Raw genomic sequence first — 17,559 nt, forward strand, 5'->3', positions numbered from 1 at the left:
GTGGAGGCTGCAGGCTCAGGAGTTCAAGGTTATCCTTGGCTGCACAGAGAGTCCAAAGCCAGCCTGGGCTACGTAAGACCCTATCTCAAAAGGTTTCTGTCATTATTGTGTTTGTTCATAAAGTTACAAATCACTACTTCCAAGATTCCTTTTTTTTTTTTTAAAGATCTATTTTGTCTTCTGTCTGTCTGTCTGCAGGTACCCAGGGACATCAGAAGGATGTCTTGGATCCCCTGATGCTGCAGTAAGAGGCAGTTGTGAGCTGCATGATGCAGATGCTCAGAACAAAGTCCAGTCCTCTGCAAGGGCAGCACATGTCCATAACCACTAATCCACCTCTCCAGTCCTATCAATTATTTTCCTTGAAGCACTTAGAATCATTTCCATCAGCTTTCTGTTTTCTTCCTAGAATTGTCCTGTAACATGGGTAAGATTGTGACAACAAGGGTTTCTCATTTTAAAACTCGACTCGGCATTTGAGTCAGGCAGACCTTACAAAATGCTACACAGAGAAAAGAGAATAATATAGTTTAATGTGCTTCTAAATGTCACTGTAAATATTCAGTGCTAAAAAAAAAAAACCCATTTCTGTAGACTATGGCCACAGGAATCTCAAACAGAATCTCAATCTTGAAGAATAAAAGATACTGGCCTGCTTCAAGCTTCACAGAAACCTACTGTCTCTGAGCAATGTATTTTAAAATATATGCTGATGGTTTATTTGGATAACCTTAGGCAGATTTATCTATCTCTTAGTGAAGAACTCATCTCTTGGTGAATAAAAACCAAGAAATTCAGAAGCGCTGGCCTTAATTTCAGCCCAGGGGAGCTTCAGACAGAAAGCCCACAAGGTTGAAGCTACATTTGGACACACTAGGAGACCTTGTCTCAAATACCCAAGAAGAGCAGGAAGAAGGACCAGCAAGCTCACTTCTTTCCTGTTTGCAGTGCCAGGCAAGTGCTCTACCGCACAACTACACTCCTGGAGTATTTGAACAGAACTCAGGAGGCAGAACAAAGTTGATCAACCAACCAAATAAATAAAGATGAGAATTTGGTAAAGACATCTCTTAGAATAAATACTTACCAGATCCAAGCATTTAAATATTAACGTAAAAATGAAATGATGCCAAGCTATGGGCAACAGCCTCCATTGCAATTCATGTTTGCACCAACATTCACCCTTCACACACACACACACACACACACACACACACACACACACACACACACTCAAATCCACACATATCTCTATCTAGTTGAGAAAACAATTAAAAAGCAATCCCTTCTTTATAGTTCTTTAAAGAAACATATACTTAGTACATTTTCAAAATAAGTGAAAATTCCTAATTACTTCAAATGATATAGTTCTAAGCTGCCTACAGTTCACAACTGGGTACATTTTCAAATTTGAGTATGGTCTCACTTCCCTCACTGTTTAGAGGCGTGTTTTATGTAACAAGCACTGAATATCTTTCAGCTGTGCAACTTCCCCTCCAAAGTCCAGGCGCAGTTCCTGGAGGCTAGAGGAAGACTTAGAAACAATGCACAAGTAAGCCAAATCCCCATAGCTCAGCACTCCGCATTAGAGTGTCTTCCCTCACACAAACTGACTGCAAGCAGGCTCTTGGGTCCAGCGGTGCCCTGGCTAGCTCTGCGACTTACTCTGAGCTACAGTTTGACCTTCTTTTTTTATTTTTTATTATTGTCATTTATTACAATTTATTCAATTTGTATACCAGCTGTAGATTCTTCCCAATTCCACCCTCCCTTCTCTTCTTCCCTTATACTCCTCCCCCTGATAGGGGAGGTCCTCCATCCCTTCCCTCTAACCTTAGCCTATCAGTCTCATCAGGACTGGTTGCATTGTCTTCATCTGTGGCCCGGCAAGGTTGCACCCCCCCAGGGGAGGTGATCAGAGAGCCTGCCACTGAGTTCATGTCCGAGTCAGCCCCTGTTCCCCTTACTAAGAACCCACTTGGAGACTGAGTCTATGGGCTACATCTGAGCTGGTGTTTTAGGTCCTCTCCAAGCATTGTCCTTGGTTGGGGTATCATTCCCTTCAGGGCCAGGAACAGTGCTACCTCAAGATCCAGCTATACAACTCCTAGGCATATATCCAAAATATACTCAAGTATACAACAAGGACATTTGCTCAACCACGTTTGTAGCAGTTTTATTCATAATAGCCAGAACCTGGAAACAACCTAATGTCCCTCAACAGAGGAATGGATACAGAAAATGTGGTGCATTTACACAATGGAATACTGCTCAGCTATTAAAAACAAGGACATCGTGAAATTTGCAGGCAAATGGTGGGAACTAGAAAAGATCATCTTGAGTGAGGTAACCCAGAAAGACACACACGGTATATACTTACTTATAAGTGGTATTAGTCATACAACATAGAATAAACATACTAAAATCTATAGCCCTAAAGAAGCTAACTACAAGGAGGACCCTGGGGAAGATGCTCAATCCTCATTCAGAAGAACAAACATGACAGACATCGGAAGCAGGAGAAGACAGGGACCAGGACAGGAGTCTACCACAGAGGGCCTCTGAAAGACTCTACTGATCCAAGTATCAAAGCAGATGCTAAGACTCATAGCCAAACTTAGAGCAGAGTGTAGGGAATCATATGAAAGAAGGGGGAGATAGAAAGACCTGGAGGGGACAGGAGCTCCACAAGGAGAGCAACAGAGCCAGTTTGGCTTTCTTACTACCTCATTCCTGGGCTGTAAATGTGTACAAACTGAAGGAAATAACAGGAGATGTGAAAAATGCAACAATACCAAAAACAGATGTTGGCATAAAGTTTCAGGGCCATTTATTTGTTCACTTTTTAACATGCAAGCTCTATTTTTTTAAGGGAGGGAGGTCAGGTTTTTTTTCCCCTCTTAAAATGCCCAGACACATGGAACATTTAAAGAGATGAAGTGTATGTGATGGAGACCTGAGAGGGAGAAAACAGGAAAATAAAGAAAAAAGGGGAAAAAGTCCCAAGCCCTGTCTTTTTCGGTAGTTCTACACGGTCCCTTTTCTTGTTCTCATTTCCTCCCCTTTGGTCTGGTGAGAACTCAGTGCAGGTGGGATCAAGTTCACAGGAGTGATTTGTAGATAAGAAGGTATTAAGAAGCATGGTTTCCCTTCGGCACAAATGCTTTTGTGCCCAGGAAAATGATAGTTTTATTTTGTTTGTGCCTAATTTTTACTGAGAAATAGTTACTCCAAACCTTCTGGCTTGGGGAAAACACCAACAAAAACTAGAGTTGTACTGTCTTGGACAGTGAGTTGCACGGTACAATGAACAACCCACAACATTTTGCTTTTCTTGCAAAGATGGCACATTAGCTTGAATTCCTTCCGTGCTGGGTTCTGAGTAGCCCACGCGCCACAGCAGGATAACATGCCCCTCCTCCCCGAAGCACCTGCTTTAACAGTCAAACACCGAAGGCAGGATCAGGTTCCCTCACATTCTTATTAACAAACTTACATGATTTCCTGCTGGCAAGTTTCAGAGGCTGAACCACGACATCCGGCCGTCTCACAGCCAGTCTCCTGGGGAAAGACAAGGTCAGTGTGCCTATCAGCTTCCAGTCCAGGCTCAAGGTTAACACAGCACTGAAATAAAACATTCGTGAGGAAGACTGCGAAGAGACCTGAGACATCTGTTCCGGAGAGCTGAATCCGCTGCTTTTCAAGCTTTAAAGTCTTCTTCCCTGAAATAACTATTCTCCTCTCCATTTTCCCTGAAGCACACCCTCAGGTATTAATGTGCTAGTGTGTGCTTGTTTCAAAACAAACACCCAAGAGGACCTGGTACTGGAGTATTACTTTTGGTCATTATTCATAGAGTTAGACAAAACATAGCTCCAAATCCAAACCCAAGGGACAATGGTTCGCAAGCAGGGTTTGAAGCTCATTTCTACTGTAACTGTGCTGGCCTGATATTCTGCAGCGAACGGAGAGTCATTTGAAGGAGGCGCATTGTTGTGCCCGCGGCTTACCGTTCCTGGAAGTGCTTGGACGGAATCAGGCCTGCCCTGGGGTTGGCATCACCCTCATGCTTCGCCTGCCACCACGTCGCATCATCTTGGCTCATAATCTGAAGAATGTCCCCCCTTCTGAAGGACAGCCCTGCCTCCTTACATGGGATGGCCTTGTCCTCCTTAGGATCGTAGTCAAAGAGGGCTTTGATAAACATCTGGAAGGGAAGAAGAAACAGGAGAGGCAAAGCCATCTACATTCCTGCCACTCAGACCTAAGAAGTGGCAATTTCCAAAGCAGACATGTATTAGATGAAAAAACAAACAAAAAAACAAACATTAAATCCCTTACAAAACAATAGTTTAAAGACATACCTTGCCTTCTTTAGAAGGTGTCTCCTCTTTGGTGCTGGGTATTATCTTAAATGTAATTGCTCCCTGGGACTGACTCTGGTATCAGGGATCAAAGAAAGGGCCATTAGGGAGCTGAAGGCAAGGAGAAAATAAAACAGCCAGGTAGGGGGCTAAAGGAATTTACAGCTCTGTCATTCTACTTAGAAGAGGCCAGGAAGCTATGTTTGTAGAAATTCCAGACACACGAGAAAATTCTACACTGTGTCAAGTGAGCTCAAGACCACATTTACACTTTTGTGCCCTGTGCACTTAAGGTATCGGTACATCTGCTGCCATCCATGTCAAGTCACATCAAAACAGACACACACAAAATATGACCAAGGCTTGAAGTGAGCCCAACAGTCAATGACTACAACAGACAACGAAGATGAGAGCCTGGTGTTACGTGCCGGCACCCTTACTGGGAGACACCAGGTACTATCATTTCTGTGCTTATGGAAGTGGGACTCGCTTGACAGCAATGGGCATCAGGAAAGGACGGTAGTGGGCAAACATCGTGTACAACAAGGCCACTGAACGATTTCAGGACAGACTGAACGTCTACTCAAATTTAGTTAAAACGGTGGTTCCATGACCCATGGACACTTGCTGATTCGCCTGACCGAGACAGGCGTCCTTGTTAATGGACATTTATGAGGGCATCTGCTGGAAGTGCTCAGTTATCTTCTATTGCTGTAAGCTGCAAGTTCACGTAAGAGGACAGTCTCCGTTTCACCCCTACACCTGAACCCAAGAGTAACAATCCCCACGCCTAAAACAGTTTCATCCAAGTTTTAGCACTAATGAGAGAGGGGCAGAAGCAAGAGCCTGGCCAAGCAGCAGTGCAGACGCCATCTGTTCACAGCGACCCGAGTCTCTGCGGTTATTAGAACCTCGTTCGGCCCTCTTTACTTTTGCCGACATTCATTTTGTACACAAACATCCTGTCGCTAAACACAGAAGCATTTCTAAGTATGTGGGCTGCTCAGAATCCAGAGGGCTGAACCCAAACCAGACTAAGGAACCTGCAGCATGGTGATTTGATTGAGATCGACTAACGAGACAGCTTACCAAAATCTGTATTATTTCCTCAGGCCTCTTGTCTTCCACTGGGATCCCGTTCACTTCCCTCAGTTCGTCACCCACATGAATAAGACCTGACGAGCACAAAAGTTGCTAAATCAGCAGTATCACAATGCGACACTGTGATCTGTGATTGCTCCCTACGGGCAAGCATCACTGATTCCTCAAGGCAACCTAAGTATCAGAAAGGGAGCCTTCACACCCCCACACACTTGGACTGGGCCTTCACATCTCACACACTTCAATTCCACACTTTTTTGATGACGAATATCACACAGTCAGATAACAGTGCCTTGGTCTCTATCTAGATATGCTCATTACTGATATCTTAGAAAGGAGTCCATTTTTATTATTTACTTATTTTTCTTCCGTGTGACTGTGAACATGCATGTGTGTCATGTGGGCATGTATGTGCAAAGGCCAGTGGTCAAATCTGGCCTCATTCTTCAGGAGCAAACTACCTTGTTTTGGGGACTGGACCTCCCACTGGCCTGACACACAGAGACCCGGTTACACTGGTTGGCCTGTGAACTCCACCTCCACAGATGTGGGGAGATAAGCACACACCACCACACCTGGGTTTAACGTGCGTGTTGTAGGTTAAACTTGGTCCTCACACACGCAAAGCAAATACCTTTGCACCTGAGCTATTCTCCAGCACCTAAAATAGCTTATAAATTTATCTTTAAAATTGCATGCTATTAGGAGTATGTATTTTTCATACCAGACACACTAAAATAGGTCGTAATGTAACTTGTGGGTGAGGGCAGTCTCTTTGTGACAGAACACTTGGCTAGCACGGCCAAGGCCTTAGGTTTGACCCTCAGCACTGTGGGGTAAAAACCATGTGTTTGGAAGACGGTGTAAGCTAAGACTGTGTAAGGCCACAAAGGGAGACTCATCCACCAATCATTCGCTTGCATGGTGTCCACATTTGAACATGGTGAGAGATGCCTTCTTCTCGGCCTGCTAGCTTGTGTAAAAGACTGCTGCCCACTTAATTCCTCCCAGAGCACAAACAGCTTGTCCTTGTCCCGTGAACGAAGATGCGCTCACCACTTCTGTCTGCAGCTCCTCCTCGCATGATCCGGGCCACGATGATTGCCCCCGTCTGCTCCTCTTTCTTAATGGTAGCACCCTTTCAAGGCAACAGAGGTGGGAGAAGGAAAAAAAAAAAAAGCATTTGTGGGCAGATTTGTGAGCTGTATTGTAAGACAGAGATGTGGAATAATTTTCATCTGGAAAAACTAGAAACTGCTGCAAAGAGAAAGGAACAAATCGGGGCAGGCAGGCGTGCTGCCCGTCCTTCAGATGCTCTGCAGAATGTGCCACAAGTCAAGCTACATGGCACCTACATGGCACAATTCAAAGATAGGGTGACATCTCTTCTAATTCAGGCAAAATAATTTTTTTTTTTCTTTAAACTATCCACCCTGTGGTGCTTTACTTCTGGAATATTTTCTCATTTCATTTTGTCCTTATAATATCCATGTTGGGAGGCTGGAGAGATGGCTTCCCATGTCTGGAAGAGCGTGGGCTGCTCTTCCAGAAGTCCTAGGTTCGATTCCTAGCATCCACATTACCATGTGGGTTCGCAGCAGCTGTACCTCCAGTCCTGGGAGCTCAACGCACATGTGCACAGCCATACATACATGTAAGCAAAATATCCGCTTGGATAACCTAGGAGGTTTTTCTGCCATAGCAGTCATGGCACGATCACCTGGGGCCTTGGGGACCTGGACATGACTTCCTTAGCTGCCAACGGGGCAGTCCTGGGTGCCCTGACGCAGTTCAATGCTACAGAAGTTCTGGTGCCAAAACAGACAGTTCTATTTATACTGTCAAATGTTAGGTGCCAGGTTAATTTCTCTTCGGGACTTTAAAATAAATCAGCTTTCCAGAACAGGCTACAGCACTATTTTTCAACTGCATCATTTAATTTGCAGTCAGACAAACTTGGCTACATGTGAAATTTTCTCTTACAATCGCCAGTACGTAGATATTCAAGGTTATTGCTACTAAAAAGCAACAGAATGCCTGTTATTTATTTGGATATTTGTTAGCTGTTCTAAGTCATAGCCTCTGGATGCAAATGTCCTGTTTATTTCTCAGGTATAGGGAGCCGGAAGTGGCATGCCTGAAGAAAAGTCTGAGTGCTGTATGTCCACATGATTGGTGAGATCTACTTACGCCTGATGACAGAATGCAGCCCAGACTCACCAGGGGTTCTCTGTTCTTGACCAGGCGGATTATTTTCACAGAATCTTCCTCATCATCAATATCGTCTGGCATGGGGGGCAGCACAGGATCGTAACTCTTCTGAGCCACTGTATCGTGGACTGACAGCAAAGCCTGTAAGACCAATGGTTCAGAAAGAATTTATCAGACACGAAGCCCTGATTACACTGCAGTATGAATAAAACCGAAAAACATTTCCCTGTTGGTGCGTTAATTGGAAGGAAACCATTTGACGTGGGGTTTCTTTGGCTTCGGGCAGAGGGGCAGGGGCAGTCCTGCGGGGTGGCAGGAGGCAGAACTGCCAGCTGCACCTGCGCCTCCCCTTCCAGTGCCACTGACATAAGCTGACGATCTGCATTAACGTTCATCTCACCTGTGTTCTCCCTAGTACTCCCTAGAGGGTAGCAGCTGGGACCAAGATCAGGAGTAGTCCTTCCAGAGAGAAAAAAATGCGGACCCTGATACACTGCCAGCAAGCCGACAGAAACCTAAGATGCTGCTCATACTGTGTTTAATTTTTAAAAACATTTTTGATATGACTGTGTAACTCAATGGAAGTGTGGATGCTTGTGCATCTGTGTGTGAGCGCACGTGGTTAGAGGTGCACGTGCGCAGCATGTTGAGGCCTGCAGTTAATATCCGGTGTCTTCCCTGATCTCTCTCCACCGCACGGATGGAAGCAGGTTTCTCCCTGGACCCCAAGGTCAACATCTGGGCTAGTCTGGGGAGCCAGCTTTCCGGGGCTCCTCTTTGTCTCCCTGTGACAGGACCATAGACAGCTGTCACACTCTTCTACAACACGCTTTGGTCTAAACTCTGGTCCTCAGAGTCCTGTGATAAATGACTTACCCTCCCAGTCACATGACTTTTAAATATTGCCCCTGTGCTGGGGATGTAACTCGGTGCTTGCTCACTGCATGGGAAGCCCTGGGCTGGCTCCCAAGCATGCTGTAACCCAGCTGTGGAGGTCTAGGTCTATAATCCCAGCACCCGGGAGGTAGGGGCGGGAGTCAGGCACTCCAGGTCATCCTTCCTGCACATAATGACGTTACACACATCTCCTCTCTCCCTCACAGGCGTGTGTGTGTGTGTGTGTGTGTGTGTGTGTGTGTGTGTGTGTACAAACTTTCTCCTATCAGCAGAGAATTGGTCAATGCCATTAATCATTGTTCTCTGTCACATTCTTTGTAATGGGTATACATAAAAGAATAAACGTAATATTTTCTCATATAGCTCCAAGAGGAGAGAAAATGCCGGAACTATGCATGACCTATTTGAGACTGATGCACTCGGGAGCTCTCCCTCACTTGCCACACTGTCGCACCTGACTCCACTGGAACTTACTGAATATACTACCCAAACAGATTTAAAACGCATGTCCATCTTTCCAATCCAACTCTAAGATCGGCAACCTATACTACCAGCTTTTGTGAAGTTTGACAGGAACTGTCGGACTAGTGAGTTCGTGCTTCTGCCACACAACAGCACCAAGGTGGAGAGATGGGACAGACTACATCACCACTGCCATGCCCACAGAGGGCACTGTCATGGCTTCTATGCAGTCCAGCTGCACCCACTGCTGTCCCTCTCTCAGGTCTACCGTTCACGGTGCAGCCAGAGTGAGTGCTGGCTGGTCAGTGCTCTTCCAAGGCTGTCTTAACGTCCTGGGCTGAATGCACTCAGCATGCTCTTAGAGTCTCTAATCATCTACCACCTCCTGCTTCCTTCATCTTAAATAATTCCTTTTCACAGAGGCCTGGCCAAAACATTCATTATAGAAGGATGTTCTTTGATGTACTTAAATACTGTGCTTACTTTTATTATTTTACTTTTATCTGTGTGTGTGTGCGTGATGAATGTATGTAGAGACATGGGTACTACAGCACATGGTGGGTGTTAGGAGACAACATTTGGTGCCAGCCACTGCCTTCCACCTTGTTGAGACAGACTTGTTCACTTCTGTGTACAACAGTCTAGCTTACCCACCAGCTTCTGGATGCTTCTGTCTATGTCTTGACTCAGTGTGAGAGCGCTAGGATTATAACACACTACCTCGCCCACTTTTACACAGGTTTTAGGGGTATAAGCTTAAACGCCAAGCCATCTACCACAGCCTGTTCCTTGGTTTCTTGACCTTGGCATTGCATTTGCTGACACACACATATAATTGTACGTGTACTGTATTTAGTATTATGTTTCACTCCATTGTTGATATCAGCTGTCAAAAAACCAGATGCTCTGGGATGACAAAATGGTATCGATTTTTAAATTAAACAGCTTTAGCCAGCTGTCCTTTCGGACCTCAGGGGATGGGCTTCCAGGGCCACACTGATGCAGAAGTGTGTGATGGCAGGAGGTATGCACAGCACTTGTGTGCACGTTCCCACGTGCTGTAAAACACCTGCACACTGCTTGTACTCAGTCCAATGCAAACACCATGCAAACAGCTGCTGTACTGTACTGTTTGGTCAACAGTGACAAGAAAGGAATTTTTGTATGTGCACAGTACATGTTTAACATTTTTCAACTATATTCAACCAGTGCTTGGTGGAATGTACCTCTAAAACCCTGACCTAAATAACCCCACTCTCTCTCTTTTTAAACAAATACCCAGCTTCAAATATTTCATGCAGCAACAGAAAAAGATTAACTCATCTTGCACAGCTTGCAACAATCTTCAAAAGTCACACAGGGCAAGGACAGTTTTTAGTGCAAGGGAATCCCCATGACTGGGAAGAGCTGACAGACATATATTACCTCAGCATTGTTAAAAATAAACCCAAGATGAAAAGCTGTGAGGTACTGACTGAACAAAATATAAACATAAACCCAGAGGGCCAAAACTCTTCCAAGAAACCTAACTGTATGACAGAAAAATAATCACAGATATTATCCATAAGAACACTACTGTACTCAATGTCAAACACACATAACTATAGTTCAATCAAAACTTAACAGGTATGCCAAAGAAGGGTAAAAAAAAATTATTCATAAGGATGAAAAACTGAAGCAAGAGAAAAAAAAAACTTTAAGATTACTCAGAGGTGTAACTAGGTAAAAACAAAGAGTAGTCAAAGATATCAAAAGCTACTACTGGGGCTAGAGACATCGCTCAGTAGGTAAAATCATGTATTGCACAAGCCTGATGACCTATGTTCACGATCTCCAGAGCCCACATGAGAAGCCAGGTGTGGTAGTAGTCTCTGTGATGCCCACAATCCCCTGGAGAGATACAAGGTGAAGACAGTAGAATCACCCAGAAGTTTGTGCTAGCCTGGTGCATGCTGTGAATCATCAGAAATAACAAGAGATCCTGCCTCAAAATGAGGTCAAAAGTGAACACCAATTGCTAAAAGCTGTCCTTTAACAAATTACACACACGCGCGTACACACACCATACCATATTTATATAAAGAGAAAGTAATTCTTCAGAAGACAGAGGGATATAAACTATTCAAAATGAAGCAAGAATAAGGGGGGAGCTGAGGTGATGGCTCAGCCGCTAAGAGCCTGGACTGCTCTCCCAGAGAACCTGGGTTTAATTCCCAATACCTGCACAACCTACACCTGTCTATAATTCCAGCCCCAGAGCCTTTGGCTCTCAGGGCCACCAGAGCACAGGATGCACTTATATGCAGACAAAACACCAATACACACGATGGAGCAACAGGCAACTGTGGGGTTGTAAAGGGCCTAAAATGACTCTCTGAAGTATGACAATTTATGTAGGCTTGTACTTTTTCAAACACCTACCTTATTTAACATTCTTACACACCTCTACCTCCCTTCCCATGTTCCGACCTTGGGTAGGAGATTAGTAAGGAAAAGGGCTGCAGACCTCTTTCAGCTACTTCCTGTCAGGATACCAGCAGCCCATTCAAACAGCAAAGTAGCAAACCATAGCAGCAGCAGCAAAGAGCAACAGAGACAAGACTCCGCCCAAATGACAGGATCTGCCAAAGCAGAGAAATTCCACCAAAGCAGAGAAACTCCACCAAAGCAGCACAAAAAGTTCTCTGAAGTGTTTCTCTCTGGGAAAACCAGCAATGCAAAGTGTGGTAATGCAAAAAGTGTCGTCTCACTATCTGTGAGCTTCTTTTCATCCCTTTTCGAAATCCACACAAAGATGTTTTCCAGCTGGCAAAAAACTACAGCCCTCTCAGGAGGTAGTTTCCAGTTTACAAACATCACATGCCTTTTCATGTGGGCAGTTTTCCGAAGGGGTGGGAATATTCCCACATCCCACACTTAGAACCAAAACAAAAAACATATTCACATCACATGACACAACTGAGTTTCAAAAAAACCCAGAAACTTCCAATTCAAATTTATTTTTCAGAAAATATGGCAAAATATTTCAAACTTAATGAAAAAATAATAAATTCATGAAACTCAAGTACCTGGCACATGGAAAGGATCATTAAATAAACAAAATTGCTCAAAATATGTGAGAAAATTCTAAAATCATGCACCAGGGAAAAAAAATCAGCACAAATAAAAAAGTGAAGATGAAAATGAGTTCCATCAGACAAAAGATGATGCACAAAGCAACAGAGCAACATCTTTAAAATGCATGAAAAGAATACTGTCAAGCTAGCTTTCTATACCCAGCAAAAATATCTTTTAACAGAGAAGACTTTCGTGAGATGGGGAATTTTTAATGAGCTGCAGCAAACGAGCTTTGAGAAGAAATGTTATAGAGTCTTTTAGCTGGGAGGAAACTGGGTACACTTACAGCAGTTAAGGCTATGAACAATGAAATGCTCACTGTCTCAATCATATCTCACATGGTGAGAACAACAGATGGCTACTTAAAACAATCTTAAATGACATACTTACAACATTACAGGTAATATTAAGAACACCAGCTATTTCTCTTCTTGGCTTTCCACGTCTAAATTCCTGTGGAATTTTGTAGATTTCAAGTTCATCATGCTTAATAGCTTTGCTTTAGGAATATTGTTGCCTAGCAACATTTTGTACTTTGGACAATGAGAAGTCATTTGGTATTCCATTTTCCTGTTTTCACTGAGGTGATTTTATTCTTCAACATACAGACTTTCCTCTCAAATGGCAGAACTTAAATTAAAATTGTGTTTCCATGTGCCATAACCACTGATCACAGCTGATGGGTTTACCTGTTGCTCAGAAGCATCTACAGGAAATTGAACACCCGGCTGTAACTCGCCGCTGCTATGGACCCCTGGAGGCAGCGCTATGCTTGAGTGTCTGTCAGGTGCACAGAGTTAAATATCTGCTCATCAGGATGAGGAACACTAATTTATCTCTCCAGAAAAACGCTCAACTTTTCCTCCAGCTTCCTTTAATGAAGCTTCATCCATCCTTCAGGCTTAAGCCATGAGTAATTTCTGGTAAGTAAATGTTCTGGAAAGCTGAAGCAAATCTCTATTTTTGTTTGTTTGTTTGTTTGTTTGTTTGTTTGTTTTAGTCTTTTAAATCTGCCCAATTTCCCCTGACATCCTAAATTATAATACCATGCTCCACAGAGGGTAGTGCATCATTGTTTGATCAAAATGAGCACCAGGATGACACGGGCTAATTTGCCCTTGGTGGAGCCCTGTGTGTGTGTAGATGTTGGCATTCAGTAAAGACTGCTTTTGTTCACTAGAGCTCACTACCCATGAGCAAGGCAATACTGCTCCTGCCCATGCACCATGGCAGCAAACACTCGGCTACTCATGACCTCCATCTTCCTCACTGTCTGTCATCAAACACTTCACTGCTCTTCCTGGATTAGAAGCATTTAAAAGTGGTTTTGTACACGTTAGCTGAAAAGAATAATTTACTTTTTAGATGGTGATAGATCCGATAACATTGGGTATGATCTTTAAATTTTGTGACCGTCCTCAAGTAAAGTTAATGCTGCAGAAGAACAAATTATCCCTTCATCACGAAAGGCTCCTGCCACGGATCACAGGAGAACAAGCGTGCACTCTTCAGAAGTGAGAGCTTACAAAAAGCAAGACAAACAGGTCACAGCCTTAGACTGTAAATGAGAAAGTATGGACAAAAATCTTCATTATGTGAGCAGGTTAGAAAGAGTGTAATGGTGCTGGGGGAAAGGCTTCATGGACAAGGCTCATGCTGCGCAAGTGTGCAAACGTGAGTGTGACTCCCTGGAACCCAAGTGAACCAGACAGGGGAGTGGTCATCCGTAATGCCTGCACTCCGAAAGGTGGAAAGTAGAGTCAGAGGTCAGCTAGCCTGCTCTACAACGCAGCAAACAATTGCTTCTACCCCAAGACTGTCCTACAAATGAACACAGAGGAACACAGACGCACACATGTGCACACGCACACAAACACACAGGGAGAGAAGACTTACAAAAACTACTGCAAAAGAATAAAAATTCCAGACACCGCATAGTTTTCACTGAATTCAAGTTACTTGAAACTCCCCACATTGTAAGAACAGTGTTAATGTCCAAGGTAAGCAAGCAGTCAGCACCTCTTCTACCCTACTAAGGATAAATGTCAAATACATTTATATAATGTGTCCATCATGTTTTAAAAACTGTGTGTGTGTGTGTGTGTGTGTGTGTGTTCCTGTTGCTAGGCATCAACCCCCAGGCCTCAAAAATACTAGGCAAATAGTCTTCCTAGTCTTCTACTGAACTACAGCTCTAACCCCACTAATATTTTTATGGTTCTATATATACTTGAATCTATTTGGATTCACTGTGGTATGGACTTTTCTTACATTCTGGCCTCTGATTATCCGGTTATCCCAGCAGCACATGCTGAGTTATGCCTTAAAAACGAGCCATGCCACCTGAGCAGGGCCACCAGAACGCTACACTGAGTCCTTCTGACAAGACTCCGTGCTCCTCTTGTGGGCTTTGCTCTCTAATGGCACTGTGCCTATGGAGGAACCCCGTCCCTTCTCTACTTTCCCCGGCACCCAGAATGAAACACTTTTCTACTTTCCCTGGTGGTCATAGTGTTCACCTCCCTCATAGAGTAGCCACCGTAAGGAACAGAGACTATTAAAAACAACAACAGAATTTCAGACTGCACTGGGCAAGCTCAGCTCTGAGCTCCTGCCTGTCCTTGAGCACACAGTCCTGTCTGGCCAGAGGACCTTTTATGTAGCTTTAACCTTTACAACCTCTTTTTATTAAAACTTCCTGTACTGTTCAAATTTACCCAAAGCATTTTCTTTTCACTCTCCACCCCAACCCACCCCAGACCTTTGTGTCATGCCCTGTCTACCTCACACCCAAAGCCAGTTCCTCAGTGGTTTATTTCGCTTACTGCTTCCAACCCGGACTGGCATTTCCTACCTTCATCATTCAAATGGGTCCTCGACCAGTTATACTTAGAGGGTTTGGCATAAAACAGGCACTGGGTAGACATGGATGAAGACCTACCTCATTTCATTTGTAAATTACCAAAGAGAAGCTATGAAACTTGCCCAAGAAAAAGATGGCAGACCCATGAGGTCTATATATTACTATTCTATGGTGACTGTGTATTTGACTGTGCATGTGTTGGTGTGTTGGTGAAAATTCTTACTGCTCTGGGAGTATATCTCATGTCTCTCCTCAGCACTGTCAATTAAGTAACTGACACAGAACAGATTCTAAAATTAAGTAATTTCCTTTTCACACTAAAAATTTAAGAGGTGTTTACATTACATTAGAATTGCATATACAGATACTGTAGTCTACTTACCTTGCTTCCCAGGATAATGGAATTGAGTGGTTATATTCCAAAAAAACCTAAAATTTGTTTTAAAGGTGAGCTTTCAGAAAGAAATGCCCTTACCAGTGGCAATCCAGAGGAGGTTACTATGTAAACTGCTTCAAGGAGACCAATGTCAAATGTTAAGACAGCAACGAAAGAAAGACACTCTGTTCACAGGCCTGACAGGCCACAGAGCGAGGCTGCTCACTCAAATACCATGCCTGGTTCCTAGCCAGGACCATTTGTCGAGAAAATACATCTTTCGTGCTAACCTTGCATCCAGGTTTTGGTCATGCTATATAAACACTAAACGATCACCCACCTGACTATTTTCTATATGATGAACTTTGGCTGTTCACTGTAAGTCTCCTCTAACACACATCACAATGCCATTGGGTAACACCTGCCTCTTGAAACAAATACAGTTTTCTATGCAGAACGACGTCTATGCTGTCAGCTAATTTCATGTCAAACACTGTTGGAAAGACTAGCAAAATCTTTCATTTTTCACCTGAAACTGCTTTCAACTATTTAGCACTTCTGAAGCAAAACAACAGTCTTGCTCGGGTATTTACCTGGTTTCTCGAAGCTCACCTCATCATGCCACAGCTGATGTTAATTTCTTATAAGCAGTAGAAAGCCAAATGAAGCAATCTTCAGAGCACTGTCTGACTGCAAATCTCCTTCCCGAATCCCTTAATCACAAGCAACATTTGCTCCAATCTGACCCTGCTTTGGAATTAAAGTTTAACCTCCTGAGCCATTATGCATCAATTAGCCACACAGTGTCATTTACGGTCTATTTATCCGTGACAGTCATGTTCCGTACGTATTCTCTTAGGGATTACACAGTATGGTTTGCGGATGTCTTGCTTCAGCTTGATTCATTACTATCTCCTCTTTCTAATGTAAATTTAAGACCAAATGCAGCATGGCTCTAAAAGACATTTCTCCCAGAGGGTAAAAAAATTGGGTTTTCCACCTTGGAGAAGTTGGTGGTGGGTGATCAAAATACATCTTACAAAATTCTCAAAGAATAAAATATTATTTTAAAAAATCTCATTCAATATCCTATAATGTTCAGTGATCATCATAAAGTAACTCTTCATTTAATTGTGGAATTCAGGTGAGACAGTAATTCATACAAAATGGCAACAGTGTCAAGTCCAAAGTGACTACATTGTAGGACTCCACACAACCAGATCTTATACATTCCTGGCCTGTACCTTCTCTAGATACATCCCATCTGGAGGAAGGATAAGTGATAATATCAGGAGGCAGTGAAAGCAAGAGAACTGAGGTCTGGGTACCAATGTTCTGTAAGGATTTTATACATGAAAACTGCCCTGTAACATGAAATGGAATCCTGAAGCATGGGTCATTATGAAGAACAGGAAGTGAGGACACCAAGGAAGGGGGAATAGAAATGCTGAAATCCTGCTGTAGTGAAGCACCTATCAACAAACAGCCAAGGAGAGAGATCTAGGCTAAAATCCCCAAAGGGTCCCTGTTCTGTGCCCAGTACATCAAATGAACACCTAACTTTCAAAGCAAGGCAGATCTGTCAACTCTGATCCTGGCTTGCAATTACAGTCCTGTACAGATCAGCACGTCACATGATCTCTGAAAAGATCGGTTCTTTTTCCTTGATAGATGTGGGAAGTGTGGACACTGTACCCTGTTAGAGTGTGCGTTTACTTAAAGATGGAAGCGTGAGGTAACTTGCCACAGTCCTGTGAGCAGCCGCTCAGACGGCAACAACACAGGCTCAGTTCCTTCTCACCTTCACGTTGGGTTTGGACAGCAGTTTCAACAGCTCCCTGATCTCACTACTCAGCGGCTTGTTCTGGAGCTCCTCCGCCAGCTGCAAGGGAGATGACATCAACGTGAGTAGCAGCTCACACAGCGCCCTCAGGCTCGCTGTGTCACGGCTGAGTCTGTTTGCTTTCCAGAGCTCCAGGATAAGTCAGCACGGAATGAAGCAGCCCATCAATCCATGCTCTTCTTCCCAGACTCAAGCCCAGGCTGAGTGCAGCTGGAGTACTCCCGCCAGCCAGTTCACCTTCTGATTTACTGCCAGGAGGGCAGATCCCAGCACTTCATCTACGTGAATGGTCTTCTGCACACAGACAAAGGGCCATTTGTAAAAG

At 43.8% G+C, this 17,559-nt stretch overlaps 1 protein-coding gene across 2 annotated transcripts in view; it reads right to left on the reverse strand.

Moving 5' to 3' along the window:
* Mpp7 (MAGUK p55 scaffold protein 7) overlaps positions 1 to 17,559 on the reverse strand; it is a 179,149-nt gene that overhangs the window by 51,509 nt on the left and 110,081 nt on the right. For both annotated transcript variants that reach the window (XM_055629393.1, XM_055629392.1), the window contains exons 5-11: positions 17,193 to 17,273; positions 7,686 to 7,817; positions 6,522 to 6,603; positions 5,454 to 5,539; positions 4,365 to 4,439; positions 4,011 to 4,207; positions 3,497 to 3,561 (exon numbers count right to left, since the gene is read on the reverse strand). In XM_055629393.1, coding sequence (XP_055485368.1) covers positions 3,497 to 3,561; positions 4,011 to 4,207; positions 4,365 to 4,439; positions 5,454 to 5,539; positions 6,522 to 6,603; positions 7,686 to 7,817; positions 17,193 to 17,273 — 718 coding nt within the window. The remainder of the gene's footprint in view (positions 1 to 3,496; positions 3,562 to 4,010; positions 4,208 to 4,364; positions 4,440 to 5,453; positions 5,540 to 6,521; positions 6,604 to 7,685; positions 7,818 to 17,192; positions 17,274 to 17,559) is intronic.

Source organism: Psammomys obesus, unplaced genomic scaffold (assembly GCF_907164565.1).
Source record: "Psammomys obesus unplaced genomic scaffold, mPsaObe1.curated_primary_1811, whole genome shotgun sequence".
Classification (NCBI taxonomy): Eukaryota; Metazoa; Chordata; class Mammalia; order Rodentia; family Muridae; genus Psammomys; species Psammomys obesus.